Raw genomic sequence first — 20,731 nt, forward strand, 5'->3', positions numbered from 1 at the left:
AATTAGATTCAGGCAGCAAAAGTAATCAGCAGCTGACATATTTTTTTTTTTATAGAACAAAAAATAAGAAACAATGAGTTGAAAAATGTATGGGTTTTTTTAGAAGACTTGTTAGTTTTGAGCAAGTAGCACTTAGATTGCAGCATCTATACTGCCGCAAGTGGAACTACAATGATGATAAAACACTATTTCAACTTGTTGAGGTTAAAAAGTTGAAAAACTTCAACTTGATAGCACACAAAAAATTCCAATTAACATTGTTAAATGTTCAAAACTAAAGTGGTGTAACTGACATCAAAAGATACGAATTTAAGGCTAGTGTTACCATAACTTCACACAAAGAACACCAATTACAGCTCAATGTAGGATTGCAAACTGTGCCTATCAGCTAAACAGCATGGTTAATTTGTTAAAGCATGAGGGTTTTTTTATTATTCCAGACAATTTCAGATGTTTCCCAGATATTTGTGTAAGGTCTTCTAAATACCAGTTTTAAGACAGATGTTTAGGTAACTTTTGAATGATGATGTGTTATGATTTACATTACAACAGTAAATGACTTTCAGTTCTCTTTCAAATTCACTGTAAAAGTAACATCTGAGAATAACTTTAATGTTTTAGTTTAGTGTAGTTTGATGAACTGTAAATAAATGTAGAATAATCTGGAGTATGAGAAAAGTCTACACAACGTTGGGTACTTGACTGATAAAATCTTGAGATTTACCAGTGTCACGGATGTCAGTAAAACACTGGCACTAACCATACTCCTCATCCATTCGCTTTCTCCTGCAGCCTCGGTTTTTGCTCAGCAAGATGATAAACTCCATATTCTTCGTTATAATAGCCCGATTTTAATGTATGGCAGTAGCGATTTTGCTTCACTTAAAATACTTTAACTGTCTTCAGTAGGTAAAGAAGCTTAAATTGAAACTGAACGTTACCACTTACATTTCTTTTTATTTCTGTGATTAGCAGTTGGCAGAAGGTCTGCTCCTGCTCCCCCTGAAGCAGATGCCAGAAGTTTGTCTCCCTCTCGGTGTCCAGCTTCAGGGTGGCTTTCTCCCCAAACTGTGAAGAAGAATCAGTTTGGCAAGACGTTGATGGCAGTAATGGCACAAGAGAGCAGACAAGAAAACACAGCTGTGTACCGAGGCGTGTCTGCTTTCATGTCACTAACGCCTGGCGTGTCGCTGCTGCTGACGATGGCGTCCAGCGCATCGTTCCTGACGGGCAACTGTCCCCCTTCGTGCCTTTCTGAGGAGGAGGAGAAGCGCCTCAGAGCTAGGGCGGCCGCGGCTCGGTCCCTCCGTGACCACCGTGGGCAGCCCGGGCCCGCCCGCCGCGGGGTGGCGGCTCCCGGGGCGGCCGTTAACGGTCGCCCGCCCGGTTTGAACGCGCCGCCCCGCCCCGCCGCCCGTTTACTTTTGAACGGCGCGGCCGTTGGTTCGCCCGCGCATGCGCGGCTCGGCGGCGCTGTGGCCCGGGGAGCGGGCGGGCGGGCGCGGCGGTTTGAAGGCGGCGGCGGCCTCGCCGTGCGGAGCCCGCCGGCCCCCGTGAGGAGGGCAGGGTAGCGGCCCTCCGCCCGCGGCCCCGGGGAGAGGTGTCCGGCCCCGGGCGCCGGGGTGGCGGCGGACGGAGCGCCCAGGTAGGTGACGGGGCGGGCGCCTCGCAGGGAGCGCGGCGGCGGGAGCGGGGCAGCCCGCGTGGCCCCCCCCCGGGCTCCGGTGTTACACCCGCCGCGCCGGGAGGTGTTCTGTGAGGGCTTGACCTGGCGTCGGAGCAAGCACGGCCTTCTGAGGTGAAACCGCCCCGGGAGCGGAGCGGTGCCCGGAATGACCGCTGTCCCCTCCCTCTGCCAGTCAGCCTCGGCGGCTGGGTAGCGCTCGGGTTGCCGGCAGCCTGCCCTGCCGGCCCGGGGGACAGCTCTGTCCTCGGCGGTGCTCAGCCGTCACGTACCTGACCGCTCCTTCCGCAGCCTTTAAGCGCCTTTCTGTCTCTCTGACCGTAGCGAGGTTCTGGTGTCAGCGTTGGTCCCTTTTCTAGTTATTAACACAGGCACGGTTCCCGTCATTGCTAGCTGCCGAGTCGTCAGTGGGAGCTGGCAGAGGGCCTGCAGCGGGCAGGAGCTCTGCAGAGGACAGGTACGGGTGTTGCCTTCCTTCTCCCCGCTCCACCGAGGCAAATGACAAGCGAGCGCTCGAGACCAGAAGCTCTGACAAAGTTCAAGAGATAAGGGATGGAGAGCAAGTCTCGGCAACAGAACGTGACCGTGGAAAGGACGGAGCGGTGTAGTTGTTGGTTTTGAATGTGGTAACTTGTGTAAGCTTGTTGTAGTAGCAGACAAGGAGCCGGTGGAGGGATATACAGGAGGGAACTGTCAGGTTAGCTTGACAAGGAAACTGGGCAGACTTCTCAGCTGTGTTTATCTCCTTTTAGGTCACAAAAGCTGTGTAAAAATCTGGGATGGTGGTGTAGTAGCTGTGGTAGGAATAGGGACTAGGGGCAGAACATCCCCGGTTGAGAATTGCTGTGACTTGGGCATAGGATATTTGTGGCATTGGGTACTCCAGCAGTACAGCTGGAGCAGAAAGGTCTGGCTGTTGTTTCTCATCTCTGGTGCCTGGCCTGTTGTTGCAGCCAGCAAACCCAGCAGCTGTGTAGCAGACTCTGCTCCTTTTGATGCACCGACAAATACCAGAGCTGCGCCTCGGCCTTCTGGGTTTTTTTTAAAAGTTCTGTCGCCCTTTACCATGAAGGTGACTTATAAATGGAAAATACTGCCCATAGTGTCATTTAATCTATTATTTTTGCACAATGTAAACTTGAGCTTTTATGCTGGTGCTACAGGAGAACTTCATGGACCACTATGGGATGGGGCAACAGCATTTCTGATGTGGATTTAGGTTAAGTGCAGTACAGTATTGAAAGTCAAGTGAGTGTTACGGTGTCCTTCAGGAGAGAGCAGATGAGGGTTTCTGTCCTGGCAGTGGTGTGGAGGAGCAGGGAGCCTGGCAGCACCTGGCTCCCAGGGAGGGTCTGCCTTAAGTGCCCCTTGTAACTCTTTGTTCAGGCTGTCACAACTGTTATCCGATGCCAAATTCACCTTCTAAAATCCTCCAGAGTAGCATGGGGTGTATCGGCTTGTTACAGCTGGCTTTTGCTATAAAGCACTTAGTTATTTATCTACCTAAACACTGAGATACGCTGTATTCCAGATACAATTGTTTCTAAACGTCTTGCATAATAGCTGGATGAGCAGTGGCCTGATCGCTAGGTGAGGAAAGCAGTGTTATCAAGGAATACACTACATTGCTTTGATCTGCTTAACTGAAAGCTTTGGCAGATAAACTGCAACACAGGTATGCTGTACGACACGTTTGCGCCTTGTCCACAGTATCACTAATTAGAAGATAAAATCATAGCCACTGAGCAGCCCTTCCCTTGCTGGAAGATTTCTGAAGCTGACTGTGTTACTGGCACAATTACCCTTTTGAACTTTTAAAATACCTTCTAGTTTGTAATTTGCTTATACTGAGCGACTCTTACCATAAATATGTGTGTGTATACACACACGTATTTGCTGCCACAGCTGTTTGGATCATTTAAGGACAAGTATTTGCTCTGTGCAGGAAAGCATTTACCAGTTTCCTGCTACTTTTTTTTTTCCTGGAAAACTTTTTTTGCTTTCTCTTTGCTTAACTCTGTGATGTTGGGTCTTCTCTGTCTTTTTTCGTTGGTGTTCCCAGTCTCTCTGTTTCTGATAGCCATCTGCTGATTTATTTGCACTGTTGTTCACATGTAGACTGTTTCCTCCACACTGCTGCCAGTGCCAGAAATGAAACTGAATTTCGGGATTTCTACCTTTTGCTTTCCTGGTACAACTCTAGAGTAGTCGTCTAGAAGAAATTAAAAAAAACATAGGGTGCCTGTAGCAAAGATCAACATTAGCATTCTGAATACTGTTATGAAACTGGTGAATAATAACTAAGAAATGAGGTGCCTGGGAGGCCGCTGGAGCCGGGGTGCCCCACGCAGCCTTGGCCCGAGCCCGGAGCTGGGAGCAAAAGCTGCTGTGCTGCCGGCCTGGCTTTCCAGAGCTGCTCGCTAGCAGCAACTGCTGTCACTCTTTAAATTTCTGAGTTGCCTGGGAAACAGAGCGGTAAGTTTCTGTGGAAATGGGAATTTCGGTCCCTCGGGCTAGCGGCTGCGAGGGTTATGAAAGGGCCCTGAAGTGAACGCAGGCCTCCAAGCTGGCTGGCGTGTGGCGGCTTTAACCTGCGCCTCGGTGTGCTGGGGAGGCACTGCCTGGTTGGGGGGTTACTCCTACGGGGTTTGGGGTGATTCATGATAGAGCTAAGAAAAATTGTGTAAAGTTGCTCCTTTGTTTTTATGGTAGCAAGCAGCTATTTTGCAGTTAAAACAGTTTTTTGAAGATTAATTTTATCTTGCCCTTTATGTAGATGAAATAAGCTAGATGTGTTCTTTATAAAGGAAATTTCCTTCCTCTGACAGTTCTTTTGAAGAGAACTACGGCCCTAGATTTAGGAAAAAATAGTGATTTTAAACATAGATTTTTTTTTAAACTATATTCATTCCATATATATGAGAAAATAATGAATGAGAGTACCTACTACGGATTCTTTCTTTTCTGACCATGAGCAAAAACTTAACTCATTTTTTTTTCTTCTGTTTAAGTGGAAGTGACATTCCCAAGATTCATAATAATTTTTATATATATATTTATTATTTATATATATAAATATATATATATTTATATATATTTATTTATATTTTATATATATATATAAACCCTTTAAATATATTTCCTATGGGAATTAATTCTCAAAAAATGATTTATCTAGACAGTGGAGTAGATTTGTTGTTCAGCTTCCTTTCATTATTGACACATTTCTTCAGTTTCAGTGTCTGGAACATCACTTACAATTGTTGAATTATTAACGTGTAGACCTAAAGTACCAAGTGTTGTCACAGTGGCTGGTTGGAAAAGCTGGAAAATAAAGTTTTGTGGCTCCCCAGTAAAAAGAAGTAGATCTCATAGTCTTTAGCGAGAGCAGTGCGGTACAGAAGAACGTTTAGTGTCAAAGTACTGTGAATGGCTTTTGCTAAATGTCCATAGTATTTGATATTAATTCTCTTTAACTAGGAGAATACACTAGTTAGTTATAAATGCTAACACACTTTATCATTCTTCTTTTAAAGGGTAGTTCTTAAGAATTATCTCTCTCTTTAGTACATTTTATTCCAACTGTTGTCAAGGTGTCTTTAAAAGTGGAGTTCGAATACGTGAACCAGCGTTTTATATTAATTAGCTGAAGAAATTACCTGAAGAGTGTTGGATAGATTTATTTTTTTTTTTAAAGTGGAATTAATCAAAATTGTTTTCAATATAAAGTTGACTTGCTCAAAAAACAACATCCAAGTACCTTCTGGAATTGAACTTGATTTTTTGGGGTGATGATGGCCATTAGATTTTGTTTGTTTGTTTGTTTAAATTACTATCCAGTCTGGTTTGACAGGGCAAAAGAAATCTGATCAGACTTTGTTGAACACTTTCGCTTTTGGTGCACCAGCCTGTCTCAATAAAGTGAGATAAGCCACGCTTATTTCTGTACAAGCAGAATAGGTTTTTCTGTTCAGAGCTGATTTAACTCTCAAAGAACCAGGGTCTGAGTATTTAGCTTCTGACTTCCATCAGGTTAGCTCTGTGCCTTTTGCAGGAGCAATGCTGCTTCATTTATTTACTGTAAATTGTTTATTAGTTAATGCCAAATTTAATCCTTAGTAGCTTTCATGATTCCAAATGCAATTTAAGGTTTTCTTTTCAAAGGAGACTATATTTAATAATTTGATTCCTTTTAAGTAGATTCACTTAAAATAAATAAAACCTTGTTCATCTCGGTGTCAATGAGAAATGCTGATGGATCGATGCAAAAATATGTTAATGCATTAAAAAGATTAGGAGGGCACATCTGAATCAAATAGCCTCCTTAAAAACATCTCATAGCTAGTTACCTTCCCGACTGAATCAAGCACAGGTTCGGTAGCACTTAGCGCAGCTGGGGTAGCCCAGCTGCATGTCGTTGTTTTCAGATTTAGAGTTAGGCCCTAAATTGAGAGTCTTTGATACTAAATGCTTGGACAATTTCTTTTTGCAGTGTAGCAAAGTCTACAGAGTTGACTAGAACTGATGAAGGGGACAGGAAAATGTGACACAAAGATAAGGAAAGTTCGTACTAATTTCCCCATTTTTTTAACAGAGTGAAAAACAGAATTATGATTTATTATGAAAACCGGCATTAGACTTATTGTTATTTGTGACTTTATGGTGTCATTTCACTAAGCTGGCGAAGAAAACCAAGGCAACATTACAAAGGATGGAAAACGAAAGTTAGTTTTTTTGTTTTGTGCTTAAAGTAACCCAGGAATAACACCACGAGTCTAATTACTGTTAGTGGTATTGTATTTAAGGGCCATTGAGTTAGGCTCTCGCTTGTGCCAGAACCTAGGGATAGCTTTTAGTAAATTTGACTGCTTAATACTCTAATTACTATTTATATTACAAAAGAAACATTTGAAAAAAGGGGAGGGGAAAAAAGTTTCTGTACTTATTGTTCTATTATGTTGAAAATGTTACTCATAGTGGGAGAAAATGTTCATGATTCTTAGGTTATTTAGAAACTTTAGGTCTAACTTTTATCACTCTCTTCTGCTGTTTCCCACTGTAAAAAATGTCTAGTAGCAGGTTGCCGCTTTTCCTAGCTTTTTAAGGCAGCAGTTGGATATGGGCGAACACTATCTAGTCACATAGATCATAAGTGCAGATCATAATTTGCTGAAATCTTTAAACCATTGCTCTCTTTCATTCTGGTTTTATCTTTTTTTCCCCTTAGCAATAAATTGCCAATGTTACCGGTCGTTAAATGTCATGCTGAGGTGCTTACGTTAATAAAACAATTCTAAATGAGTTGACGGTAAGAGATTAAACCGCTTTTTGTTTTTCTTTTGTAGGACATGCATCGCTTTGAGGAAGAATTAACGTGTTCCATTTGCTATAGCATATTTGAAGATCCACGCGTTCTGCCCTGTTCTCATACGTTTTGTAGGAACTGTCTGGAAGGCGTTATTCAGCTGTCAAGCAACTTTTCCATTTGGAGACCCCTGAGAGTTCCTCTGAAGTGTCCCAACTGTAGGAGTATTGTTGAAATTCCTGCCGCTGGTACCGAATCGTTGCCTATCAACTTTGCATTGAAAGCTATTATTGAAAAATACCAACAGGAAGATCACTCTGATGTTGCAACCTGCAGCGAACACTACAGGCAACCGCTGAACGTTTACTGTCTTTTGGACAGAAAACTGGTGTGTGGCCATTGCCTTACAATAGGAAAACACAACGGTCATCCAATAGATGACCTTCAAAGTGCCTACATAAAAGAAAAGGAGACTTCTGGAAAACTTCTCGAGCAGCTAACTGATCAACACTGGACTGATGTATGTTTGCTTATTGAAAAGCTGAAGGAACAGAAGTCCCAGTGTGAAAGCATTGTTCAGGATGATAAAAAAGTAGTAGTGCAGTATTTTAAGAAACTTAGCGATACCTTGGAGCACAAAAAACAATCTCTGCTGACTGCACTGGATGAAGTTAACACACAGATTTTGGAAGAATATCAACCTCTCATTGGGAAGTTGAAAAAAATAAGGGAAGAACAGCTGGAATTAATGTCACTGAACACAGCTATTCAAAAAGAAGAGTCCCCGCTTATTTTTCTTGAGAAGGTGGATGATATGCATCAACGCATAAAAGCTTTGAAACAGAAGCAGCTGCCAGATGTGAAACCTGTGGAGATTTATCCGAGGATCGGGCATCTGTTGAAAGATGTGTGGTCTAAAACTGAAATTGGTCAGATCAACAAGATCCTCACTCCAAAAATAAAACTGATTCCGAAAAGGAAGTTACGCAGCAAAGGCAGTGGAAAGGAAGGACGAGAATCTAAAGAACTCCTCCAGGCTGTAAATCCTTTAGCAGTCCTGCTTCTTTTTATAATGATAGTGGTCACTGTGTTTTCATTTCATGAACCAGTGTCATCAGTTGTAATCGAAGCTACTCCTGCTTACATCTCGGAATTCTTGCTGCTTATTTATCAAGACTTCTGCACCCATTTGCAGAATATAGTGGACGTGCTGTGCCGCACATTTAATTTACTGATGGAGTTTTGGGAGAGAATTGTTTCTCTTTGACTATTTCAGTGATTAGATTACAAGTGGAGGAATCCACAGGATTTTTTTTTTTTTAATTTCTACTTAAAAGCTGGATTGTTAAAGCTCTACACTTTTCCTTTCCATTTCCATACCCTTCCTTTTTCTGTATTGTATAGATTTCCTCTTAGCTAACTCTCAGTTACCTGAGGAGACTTGCAACAAAAAAGGCTTCCTCTTCTCCTCACGCTGTAGGGTGGGTCGGTAGGTGAGTGTTTGTTTAAACTGGAAGCTACTCAGCAACAGTGTCTGCCTAAGGAAGCCGTAATCAGCTTACAGATTGTCAGCTGGAGTCCTGTTTGTACAAACTCCTCAAACTCCTTTTTTTGGTAACATAATTTTAAATTTTTATTTTTTTTTTTAATAAAAGCACTACAACATTAAGGGTTAAAAAAACACCTCAGGCTGCAAACTGGCTAGTCCCGGACGGATCAGTCACTGGCTGTATAGGAAACTCTTATTTTGTGTTTTACTGACCTCTCTCTGAATGTATTTTAACTGATACACCTGTGGTCTTTCAAGTGTATATTCAAGGCCCTGGGTTTCATTTTGTTTGTTCCTGGTTACTAGTGGATGCCATGATTTCATCTGTTTTTGGGGTTTTTTTGTTTTTCTTTTTAACTTCGTGTCTTTCAAATGGTTTCTCCACTTTACAGAGCAGTATCTGGGGAAATATTGCAGGCAGTTTGTTAGTGCCAGCTGTGCATAAATCAGGTGTGTGTTTGGTCTGGCAGGGAGCTCTCACTGCTTACTAAAATGAGTCCTGACTTTTTGCTAAATCATTTAATATGTAGTGAAAACGGCTACATGCTGCAGTAAGCAGCAAAACCCCCGCTGAAGTCGGTGGTACAAGGATTTCAAATGTTGTCAAGAGCTCTTAAAGCAACTTGACAATGACTGTAAATTTATATTCAACTTCTCAGCCCAAACACCAGAGATCTTTACCTTGACGTAGGGGAAACATGATAGCATTTTATTCTGCAATCAAATGATCCCTAACACTGTTCACTACTTCTGATGAGATGCTCCAGTCTAAACTGCGCTCGGGAGCGAAATCCCCGGTGAAAGCCGCGTTCGGCCTTCAGCTACGAACAGGCTGCTTACAGTAAGTGCTGGGGCAGCCCTGAAGTGTCACAGTTACAACAGCAGAACACGGGTGAGCTCACTAAAAAACCAACGAGCGTTCGCCATGTCTAATTATATTTGACTTGATAAAAACAATGGCGTATTCTAGCATAGCAGCATTCCTTGGCTGTTCTATATTTTTAAATAATAAAAGCTGTTTAGAGAGTGATTGAATTCCGAGGCTAGCCTTTCACTACTTGGTCTTTTAAACCCTTGTGCAAACCAAAACTTGCCCGTTGCTACCAGCAGACACCAGTGGGGTCCTGCAAAGTACCAGCTGCTGCCAGGCTTCAGTGAGAGCCGAGAGCAAGGTCGGTCCTCAGGTGCGGTGCTGATCCCTTCCTTAAGCCTGCAGAAAGATCCCCGTCACGATGTTGGTGTCCTGGTGTTGCTGTGCTGATACAACACCGAGTCCCGGCAAAGGGCCACCCTGCGGCTCCCTTCTCTGCAGCTCGGTGGGTTTGGTTGTCGAGGTTTGACTGAGGTGGGAGCCGGCAGCGCGCCGGGGAGCGGGCCCGTGCTGTGGGTTAGGAGCGGTTTCTAGAACTTGTACGTACGTTTTCTGTAATCTTTAGAGTTACAAAGGCAAATCCGGTGAATACCACGGGTCGGGTTTTGAAATGGTGTTGAGGCGTATCCTGGGACTGGATAAATGCTGTCGTATTCGTTTCCCGAGAAAACTGGGAATTTGTTTTTGTCTTAAGCCCCGCTAGAAGGCCGTCACTTGGCATGTTAAGTCTCAAAACCTGGCACCGAGTCTCTGTCCACTACCACGTGAGGCTGCTTTTTTGACTTACCTTCCTTTTATTTTCCTGACTTTTAAAAACTAACAGAGAGTTTATAATGCAATTTTATGTTTGAAGACTACAGGAATTTATAAAATGCCTTTGCCACTGATTGAAACATTTAGTACTTGTACTTCTAATGCACTATATATTTTAATAAACTTGCATACAAATAAAATATATTCTTACAGTAGGATTGGCTAACGCCTTGATTTCCTTACTGCACGGAGCCGTCCCTGTGGCCCTGCACAGCGCGGACAGCGGGGGCCGAAGGGGCGTGAGGCGCCGGAGCAGCCGGGCTCCCCGGAGCAGGGCTCTCTGCAGCTGCTTCACTGGCTTCCACCTGCTCCGCTTTTCTGCAGCGGGAGCTTTAGGAGGATCTCTGAACTGGCCCGTCACCAGGTGGGTTTCACGGTCTTTCACGTTGCCCGCCACAGGCCTGTTTTACGGAGAGCGAGTTGGTGAATGCCGGCGTTGGACTGAGCCAGCGAGGCGACTGCTGGAGGCAGCGCAGGCCTTGTCTGGGAGCGCTGTGAGCAGCTGCGCCGTTTCCTCTTACCCTGCCGCTGTGGGGTCGGATGGCCGAGAGGAGCTGTTTCAGCCCTGCTCTTTTCCGTCACCTGTGCTGGATACAAGTCCTGGGTGCTGAGTTTCGTGTAACAGAAGGAAACTTTTTCCTTCTATTTTTCTTCTATAGAAGAAAATGAAACCTTTTTAGTGCATTTTCATTGAGGTGTGAGAGGGGTTTGTGCCCTGTCAAACCCAGGGTGGGTTTTTTCTCATCTTTTGAACTATCCTCTTTTGAAACCCTGTTCTAGAAGTGTGATTCTTACTGCATGCTTTTTTGTTTTTAATTAATTCCTTTTGGGTTTTTTTAGAGGGGAAGCCTGGTTGAAATAGATTGTGTTAAGACCCAGTGGGGGAAGACTTAACTTCCCAGGTGCCCAGGCAGCCCACTGCGAACAGCCCGGGGTGCCGAGATACCGAGCTGGCCTCTGACGGCGTAACCGCAATGGCGCTCGCTCTTTCAGGAATGTCTCTTGCAGGTGAAGATACCGCGTTGCTCCCTGCTCACCCTCCCCAGCTCGCCATCCAAGGGATGATCCTGCCCTGCAGCCCCGCTCGCGCTTCTGCAAAAACTTGAAGACAGCGTCTTGGTGGAAGCTCAGAAGTTGCTGTGCTTACCTGCCATCCTTTCCTTTCTGCTTCTCCAGTTGGGTCATTACATTGCTGGAGCGTGGCCAGAGGGCAGCGAAGCTGGGGAAGGGTCTGGAGCAGAAGTCTGGTGAGGAGCGGCTGAGGGAGCTGGGGTTGTTTAGCCTGGAGAAGAGGAGGCTGAGGGGAGACCTTATCGCTCTCTACAACTACCTGAAAGGAGGCTGTAGGGAGGCGGGGGTCGGTCTCTTCTCCCTAGTAACAAGTGATAGGATGAGAGGAAACGGCCTCAAGCTGCACCAGGGGAGGTTTAGGTTGGATAGTAGGAAAAACTTCTTCACCGAAAGGGCAGTCAGGCCCTGGCACAGGCTGCCCAGGGCAGTGGTTGAGTCCCCATCCCTGGGGGTATTTAAAAGCCAGGTAGACGTGGTGCTTAGGGACATGGTTTAGTGGTGGGCTTGGCAGTGCTGGGTTAACGGTTGGACTCGATGATCTTAAGGGTCTTTTCCAACCATAACGATTCTATGATTCTTATTCCTCTGCTGCTCTTTGTAAGGGCTGCCTCTCTTGTGCTGCACCTCTTGGTTCTTGGCTGGCCCTGCCCAGCCGTTCACCCTGCAGCCGTACCGCGGGATTTTCTAGCTTCACCTTGAGGTAGGAAAAGCAGAAGTGTGCACAGCACTCGTGGCCGGAGCGGGGCTGTGGCAGAGAAGTGTGGTGCGGTTTGGTTTTTCTCACTCGGTGGTGTGCTTGCGGCTGCTGCTGAGCTGTGGTTTCTGAAAACTGCCTAAACGTAGCACTCGGATCTCTTCCTGACAAGCAATACTTCAGGCAGTACACCTACACATCATTTTATTCCAGGTACATTAATTTTTGTCAATAATTTGATACAATCTTAATGTTTAACATTACGTTGAAGGCTTAGCTCTACCCTTTAGAGCAGATGATTACAGCACCCCCCGCCCGTTTTCCAGCTCCGCTCCGTGCCGACGGTTGCGCCTCTGAGGCTTTTGCTGGGTTTGGCTCCCGGGGCAGGGCTCGGGCCTGCAGCAACAGCGGCGGGGTGAACTAACTCGGGTTTGGTAAAGCGCGCCGGCTACGGACGTAGCCGGGGTGGAAACGCAAACAAGGGCTAGCAGCGCGGAGCAGGGTGAGCTGGCAGTCGAGGGCTGCTCTTAGCTTTTCTACCACTGCCTTGCACTGAACGTTGCACAGCGATGATTGAGCTTTTCTTCTTTTTCGCAGGAAGCGTACCACCAACAGCCAGAGGCGCTTCCTTCAGGGATCAGTACTGGTGCACGTGTGGAGTAAAACACACCATTTCAGTTCTGAAAGTACAAAAAAATATGGGCTTCGAGGCAAATCCTGTCCGCTGAAGTGCTGACGAGATGCTGATGGAAACGGAGAACTGTCCGACCGCCAGGTGAGCCACAGGCGCAGGGTACAGGCGTACCCACCCTTACCTCTCCCAGGGGCACAACCCAGCCCTGTGAGATGACGGCAGAAGCCCGCGGATGGTAGTTACCGCGGTAATAAACCCTGAGCGCACGGCGTGGCCGCCGCTGGAGCGCGGGAGGAGCCGGCCCTGCGGGAGGGGAGAGGAAAATGACAGAGGAGCAGCTTCCTAAACCGAAGCCATTCATTACAAAATGGCTACGAACGCCCGACTGCCACGCCGTGCAGCGTTACATACGACATCCTTATAATGTACACGTACATTATTTTGTACGCTGGCTTTCCTGACTGGAACTCATGTAATACAATGGTACAGGACACTTGGATGACATTTAAAAGCAATTTGTTCACTTTAATACATACAGTAAAAACCAGGCATTTAAAACCAAATGCGGAACCCAGGCACGGACAACCAGCCTACCCATGGAATATTAAAATGCAGCTAGATGCATAATTTGAGAAATAGCTCTTTTTTTTTTTTAACTCAGTTCATATAATTAAGATCTATATAGACTATATAATTAAAAAAGAACAATTTATTGAGGCTGGTTTTATTAACAAGTATAATAGACACAAAACTAAAAAAAAAATAAATCTCAAATCCAAAAGTATATTAGATAAAAATAAACAGCAGCAATGAGAAGGGAAGTTTATTCCACTCTATTTTTGAGCTATACTAGACCCAAGAGCGCTGAGTTCAGCCAGTCCTTTACATGCAATAATTTTGGGGTTTGTTGCCACACTTTTCGTGGTATTGTGAGTCTTATAAATTCCAATTAATCTGTCCGCGATCTCAAACATGTTGTTTCGCAGGGAGATGATGATAAATTGTGCATTTTTTGTCTGCTCCTGAAACAGAAGTTATTTGTATTAGCGCACAGTATTGCAAAAAGCTCTGTTCTTCTATGATCTCTGTGTGCAGATTTTAGGAACTACGGAATACATCGCCGTAAGTGGCTCTGTCATTCAAGAAATCCGCAGGTGAAGAGGCCGCAGAGCTCCTGTTGGCCATCACCAGTGCTGCACAACACGCTCCCAGCTTGGCTATCGGCGTGAAGCGCCGCATTTGACTTAAGCGTGAGTTTCCTCTTTTTATCTTCTACTTGACTTATTCAAGTGAATTCAATTAAGCGTACATAATTTCTTTCCAGAGTTGCAATTCACCAGTTCTAACGTGAATTCCACAAGACTTACCGAAGGTGGGTATTAGTAAGGTACCTGAATTGTTACAGCAAGGGCTGCTTTAAGAATGAAAAGGAAAACAAACCTACTTCCATGCACTGAGAACAGGAAAAGCAAGCCCTTTGCTAACGAGGACAAGCCTTGACGAACACTAGCTCTGCGACCCTGAGGCAGAACAACAGGCAACAGAATATCGAAATCTGGTGGTGCTTTAAAAAGAAACCAAACTTTATCCCCAAGAACGCAGCAGCGTCAGTGTCAGTTCACCAGTGCTCCGAGCCTACTGCAGCCTTAGTCTACACTGCAGAGGGAATTAAACTCTGCTCTACCAACTCACATCTGGGCGACGGACCCTCCTTTGTGAAAATACAGGCATCGTGGAGGCCAAGTTTAAAACTACAGTTGCAGACAGGTATCTTCAAAGTGTTTCCCTAATTTTAAGTAGCTAATCATAATCTTTGGCCCTTCTAGGGGGTTCCCAAAACGGGTGGTTATACTTTGGATAATTCTGAAAATTCCGAGTTTAAATTAGCAACCAGAACTGCAGCAATGTAAATGTTTGCTTGACTTAAATATGGTGATGACAGAATTGTTAAAGGCACGAAAGAAAAAAAACCGCTAATAAAGAGACAGAACAAGGAAGCCTATGAGAACCAGCTCATGTTAACGAAACGGAAGTATAAAACCGAGCGACCTTGGCTGCACCGGAGAATGAAATCATGAGCTTGGATACGTGAACGCATTACTAAGAGCTAAGTAAGTTACTGTATCTCAGCTGACTATAGCTGATTATTTTGCGGAAAGTATCTATATTTTAAAGAGAAAGCAGTAGCAGCAAGGATCCGTGGAAATGTGGCACCTTTGGCAAACCCTAGCACTCTTTAGACAGCTTTTGAAACTATACAGTCAGGATTTGGAGAGAAAAAACTTGCAAATCCTCTATTAGTTGCCTCATTTCAGGAAAGCATCGAACTTAGCAGCTTAGAATAAATACGCAGGAAGCAACATTCTAAGCCCCTTTCTGGAAACCTGCTTAGTACATAGTTTCCACTTAATTATTTCAAAATACTCTCTCATTCCAGATTTTTAAATCTGGCCGTACTTGTGTTACCACTTTGTCTTTTCTGGCAGAGGAGGAAGTATCTTAGAAAAAATGTACTGTAGTAGTTACCATTAAATACTTACATAGATGTAAAACGCTACAATAGATACATTTTTGAAGTCAAGTGCTGCATCAATCTCATCCATAAAATAAAGTGGCGTTGGCTTGTAATGATGAAGAGCAAAAACTAGAGCCAGTGAACTAAGAGTCTTCTCTCCTCCAGATAGGTTAAATATCTTCTTCCAACTTTTCTTCGGAGGCCGAACACTGAAAGAAATTGGAGTCTGTAACTTATTTCTGTCACGATGAAAATAAATGTGGTGAAACGCAAGTCACGAGACAGGAGGGAATCCTTGGCAGACGCAGACACAGAGAAGCTCGACTAAAACGACGGATGAGCTCCTTGACACTCTTAGTCCTCCCCAGCTGAGAGGCAGCGAACTGGATGACTTCTGGTCCCTGAGGAGTAGCTCCCTGGGTGCATGCACAGCTACGTGGTCAGCTGATGTTTGCCTGAACTCAAACTATTGTAACACTCAGCTATGCTCTGTGGGAACTGTAACACTTAAGAACTGCTATTTAATTATCTTTCAAAAGTGCTATTCTACTCTTAAGTAATGAATATACTCCTAGGGCCATTTGTGACAGAACAATCTCCAGTTACCAATGCGACTGACGATTCCCTGGGCAGAATGAAACGACCTGGGAATGAAGAAACCCCGAGAAACCTTCAGCAAACGCAAAGCTTTCTAAAGGCTGTTGTTAGTTATTTTTTTTCTCCAGGAGAAATGAATCTCTTTAGCATTGGGTAACAAAAAGTTGTGGCTTTTGTCAGTGTCTTGCCAGTACTTGCCACGAGGGGGAGGGCTGTCTTGGTTAGCCGATGATCAATGAAAATTTACTTAAAAAGCAGGTTGAAAAAAGGAATACAACAATTAAGAATTAGAGCAATAATACGAAGTATTTTGACAAACCTAAACATGATTCCCTCGGAGAAGGGATCCAGACTGTCCACAAGTTCTAATTCAGCATCCCCTCCCAGAGTAAGCATCTGGTAGTTTTCCTTCAGCTTATTTGTTATTACATTAAATCCTGCCATGAATTCATTTAGCCTTTGTTTCCTGAGATCTTCAAAAGCTTGTCTGAAGTTGTCTCTCTCATTGGTAATGTCATCTAATTCAGCCACACGTTTCAAGTAGAGCTCTTCCTGTGGGAAAAAAACAAAGTGCAGTTAAACAAGCTGTCTCCTTAATTTAGAATTTAAACCACTTTTCCTACTATTTGAAAAATCATTTTTCCCAGAATGGCTAACAGCCTTGAAACAAAAGAACAAAACCAAACCGTCTCTTTTTTTCTCATCTCTATGCTCTATGCTGCTGATCTCGCTATACTGGAAAACCCATGTTAAAATAAAATAAATTAAAATATTTAATCTGTTGAATACACCAATATTACTGAAGTGAGGACTGTGAGGAGAAAAAAATCCTGGCGTTGTTGTGTATCTGTCTAGGCTGTCAAGACTAGTTGACTGTAAACAAACAAACTTTCACAGGAGAAAGTTGTCTTCACCTGCCATCGAGGGTATCAAATCTAAAAGGTGTCGGTAAGCTCCCAGATACAACTTTCACACTTGGCTAAACAGGAGCTAACAAAGAGTCAGGATGCTAGCCACAGCACAGCCTGCGGAGAAGAAAGGGAAAATCCAAGGGTTCCATTTCAGCTTCCAGCAGAAGGGAACCGAAGAAGAGGAGGACCACCTTTCCCTGGTATGCCCATAGAGGGGATATTTTCTTTTGTCACCTAGATAAAGAGTACGTTTTTGCACACGTTTCCAGTGCAGGATCCGTTTGAGCAGTCACCTGAAGAAGAATGCACGATTGGAAGGTTACCTCCGTGCTTCAGAAGCAACGACATGAATTCTGTACAGATTCGAGTACTGGAAAACGGTGCGGCTGTATAGGCAACGCTTACCTTAGTCGAGGGGTGGACCGTGCTATGGCAGTAACAGGCAATGCAGAATCAAAAAGAGGAGTCCTGTTGCTGCACGATAGTAATGAAGCTTACCTTCTTCTTATATTCTGCAATAGCACCAAGGTTGGGTTTCATTTCGTGACACTGGGCTTCCAGGAGAGCTATCTGATTAGTGATAACGTCTGGATCCTTGATAGCCTCGAGCTCTTCTTGACTTAGTACTGGAAGTTCTTCAGGTGGCTTATCGTCTATGGGGTGCAGTGATAACTTCGATATCTAAAATTCAAAACCAGTTACTAGAAATCTTTAAAGATCACATTAGTTATCACATGAACGTGTTTCCAAAAGAAACATTTTCTGTATTTGTACATACTGAAGCTTCCAATCTCAAAACATTCAAAGATTCTTCACATAACTCCCTTTAAAAATAAGATGAAAAAAGACAACAAATATCCTTTTATCCTATTATTCTGTTCCTGAAAATTATACACATCATTCTTACAAAGGAGATTTCTCTGTAATAGGAGCAGTAGCAGATAACAAGGAAATCACCTCTACTGATACCATAGACCTTCAATCACTATATACTTAATACTTTGTGTGTTCAAGGCTGAAAAGTTTCTGACAGCAGCTTTGCTTGCTGGGTAGCTGCCCTCATTAGCCTCAAATTACCGAGGGTACAAAGGGCACCCTGCACTGCAAGATCGCCTGCTGGTCTAGATCCCTACCTCTACTAAAGATTGAAATATGAAGTAGAAAGGACATACACGCTAACTTCGTGAGCTCCAGGGACCTAAACTGGCCTTTTCTCTGAACGTGCCTCCCCGGGCGCACACCTGATTTTTGCAGTTTCCATAAACCAGGAAAAGCAAAGCAAGGCCAACCCCCAGCATTGCCTCTCGTTGACTCTGCACTCAACTAACCTCTGGGCCAGAAAAAGTCTGGATTCCGTGCAGAATTGGCTGTAATACATAACCCGTCCATAACCTTGTGTGTAAACCAGAACATAAAAGACTGAAAGGTCATATTTCTTAGAGTTGTTTTTTGTAGCATAACCACCCATTAAACTGAGCTGAATATGAATTTTCTCCCATATTATCTGTCTTCTAACTACATGTTAACGTATTAATCTTTTGAGATCTTATAGTTCAAGTTATAGGAACTAAATTTAGTTAGTTTTAGGAATTAACAATCTTCCTACCTCTTTCTGCCAGTATTTAATCTTTGACTGGTGTGCAGAAATATGACTATCAATTTGTTCAATTTTCAGCTTAATATTAAGAGCTTCCTTTTGAAGTGCATGTTCATCATCTTGAATAGTTTTAATCTCCTGGAGTAAACTGCGATGCTCCTCCTGAGCTGCTGGCAACGCTTCCTAAACAGAAATGACCAAAAAAGTGCATTAATTAGTTGCCTACAAAAAATGTTACCAATTTCTCGGGTTATACATTTGTTTTCACTACATTATTCACGGAGCTCTCCACAATCCTAAGTACTGATGTAAACAAATGCATATTCTTGTATTAAGATTAACCAGGTCCCCGAATCCTGGAATGACTGAAAATATCCCTGTTGTGGTTTAACCCCAGCCAGCGACTGAGCACCACCCAGCCACTCGCTCACTCCCTGCCCCTGGTGGGATGGGGGAGAGAATCGGAAGGGCAAAACTGAGAAAATGCGTGGGTTGAGATAAGAACAGTTTAATAATGGAATAATAATAATAATAATAATAATAATAATAATAATAATAATAATAATAATAATAATAATAATAATAATAATAATAATAATAAACAAGTGATGCACAATGCAGTTGCTCGCCACCCGCCAACTGATGCCCAGCCCGTTCCCAAGCAGCGATCGCTGCGCCCCAGCCAGCTCCCCCCAGTTTCTATACTGGGCACGACGCCATATAGTATGGGATAGCCCTTTGGCCAGCCTGGGTCAGCTGTCCTGGCTGTGCCCCCTCCCAGCTGCTTGCGCACCGGGCAGAGCACGGGAAGCTGAAAAGTCCTTGATTTAGTGTAAGCACAACTTAGCAACAACTAAAACATCAGTGCGTTATCAACATTATTCTCATCCTAAATCCAAAACACAGCACTGTGCCAGCTACTGGGAAGAAAATTAACTCTATCCCAGCTGAAACCAGGACAATGCTGCAGTTTATATTTTCATTCCAGATCTGGATTAAACGAGTCCTACACTCGGATGGTTTTAGCTAAAGGGCAGTTTTAGGCACGGACGGTGGTCTTGATTGAACAGCTTTATGTTCAAGAATTGCAGCTGTCCTGGTTGTTTTCACTCTCTTTTCTACATAAATCTAGATGGGAAACTGAAGTCCCACATAACTGGAAAAGATCTGTTTTTAAGCAAGTTTTAAAACCAATAATTTCTTTGGGGAAATGTGGTTTAAGTTTTTTCTTAGCTTCAGAAAATAGGGTCAAGATATATTTCCAGGTAAGTATAAAAAAAAATACACCATTCCCATTCCCTGACCATCGTGGAATGCCACTCTGCAGCTCTACAACAAAACCTGCATAATAGAAGGATATAACTAGGATATAATCAGGATAAAACTCATCATCCTGATTTTACCTGAAGACCAGACTGCTTACTAGGACTGTTCTAGCCTAATTTTCCCCCCCCAGCGTCTGTATTTAAAGGTCAACTTTCATTAATGATTAAACAAAATTATTAATTTTGTATGAATGCACACAATAGATTGCGGGATACATAAAAGAACATTCTTTGCCATTTCATCCCCGTATGAATTTTTGGAGGATGAGTAGTAAAGTAACTTAGAAAAAAAGATAATTTAGACCAGCATTGTCAAGTCTGAGGCTTAAATGGCAAGGTGGGGGCGGGGGGTGTTGGTTGTTTTGTGTTGGGGTTTGGTTTGGTTTGGTTGGTTTGTTTGGGTTTTTTTGTTTGCTTTTTTTCAAATAAATGAAGGTACTATCAGCTAATGCAACCCCTTGCTAGGCCTGCCTGGAATGTCTAAGGATGAAGGCTAACAGACATTAGCGATTAGGACAACTCTGGCACAACAACTATTATCTAAAATTTATTTCACGGACTGGATCCTCTATGAAGAAATACACTAAATTAACACGACACTTACTTCAGCTTGCCTGCAGTCATTTATAACCTCGGTAGCTTTCTCTTCTAACGTAGTCAGCTCTTCTGTCAAGCCTTTGATTTCTTTCTCATTATCTTCAATTTCCTTCTCCGTGCGAAGAACAGACTCTTCAGATTTTTTCAGGTTTCTGCATGGGTACCAAGACGTTTGTATATCTCACATGAGCGCAAATACGACGTAAGATAATCTAGAAATGCAATCTTACTTGCAAAGATTGTTCGATAGCTATTGACAAGCAAATAGGAAGTGCTTATTTATGCATGAACTCTCACACTCCTGAGATATCCAAGTAAAACAAAGCTGTCTTCCTTAAACATATAGCAGACAGGCCTCATTAAATAACTTAATTTGTTCTTTCAGAGACAGTTTTGACATTTGTTCTGAGTATTCATTATGTATTGTTAAGCTAACATAAAGAATATATCACGTTTTATTTCCTGACATGCCTCATAATAAAATTAGTCCCTTCAGATTTGAACTTCACCACAACATGGCAATTAAGTGCTATTTTGAATCTTTCTTTATCCTGAAATGTTGCATTTT

The 20,731-nt window shown here is 43.4% G+C and overlaps 2 protein-coding genes across 5 annotated transcripts in view; one reads left to right on the top strand and one right to left on the bottom strand.

Annotated features, from left to right (window-relative positions):
• Window positions 1-1,518: 1,518 nt before the first annotated feature.
• Window positions 1,519-10,377, top strand: TRIM59 (tripartite motif containing 59). 2 transcript variants are annotated; one of them, XM_087739674.1, is made up of 2 exons: window positions 1,519-1,645; window positions 7,030-10,377. In XM_087739674.1, exon 2 carries the CDS (start codon window positions 7,033-7,035, stop codon window positions 8,254-8,256), a length of 1,224 nt encoding a protein of 407 aa, XP_087595800.1. In that variant the 5' UTR covers window positions 1,519-1,645; window positions 7,030-7,032; the 3' UTR covers window positions 8,257-10,377. The 2 variants fall into 2 exon arrangements, with proteins under 2 accessions (XP_087595800.1, XP_087595801.1); XM_087739675.1 differs by lacking the exon at window positions 1,519-1,645 and adding an exon at window positions 1,776-1,798.
• A 140-nt stretch (window positions 10,378-10,517) lies between these two features.
• SMC4 (structural maintenance of chromosomes 4) overlaps window positions 10,518-20,731 on the bottom strand; it is a 43,970-nt gene continuing 33,756 nt past the window's right edge. For all 3 annotated transcript variants that reach the window (XM_087739665.1, XM_087739666.1, XM_087739667.1), the window contains 6 exons: window positions 20,171-20,315; window positions 18,251-18,424; window positions 17,143-17,325; window positions 16,053-16,285; window positions 15,162-15,345; window positions 10,518-13,643 (listed from right to left, as the gene is read on the bottom strand). In XM_087739665.1, coding sequence (XP_087595791.1) covers window positions 13,455-13,643; window positions 15,162-15,345; window positions 16,053-16,285; window positions 17,143-17,325; window positions 18,251-18,424; window positions 20,171-20,315 — 1,108 coding nt within the window. In that variant the 3' untranslated portion in view covers window positions 10,518-13,454. The remainder of the gene's footprint in view (window positions 13,644-15,161; window positions 15,346-16,052; window positions 16,286-17,142; window positions 17,326-18,250; window positions 18,425-20,170; window positions 20,316-20,731) is intronic.

The sequence above is a fragment of the Nipponia nippon genome, unplaced genomic scaffold (genome assembly GCF_047370975.1).
Source record: "Nipponia nippon isolate SJK-2023a ecotype South Korea unplaced genomic scaffold, ASM4737097v1 scaffold_7, whole genome shotgun sequence".
NCBI lineage: Eukaryota > Metazoa > Chordata > Aves > Pelecaniformes > Threskiornithidae > Nipponia > Nipponia nippon.

Bases quoted from the DNA above. Each gene is read 5' to 3' on its own strand.
- TRIM59 (XM_087739674.1), top strand. From the start codon at position 7,033: ATGCATCGCTTTGAGGAAGAATTAACGTGTTCCATTTGCTATAGCATA.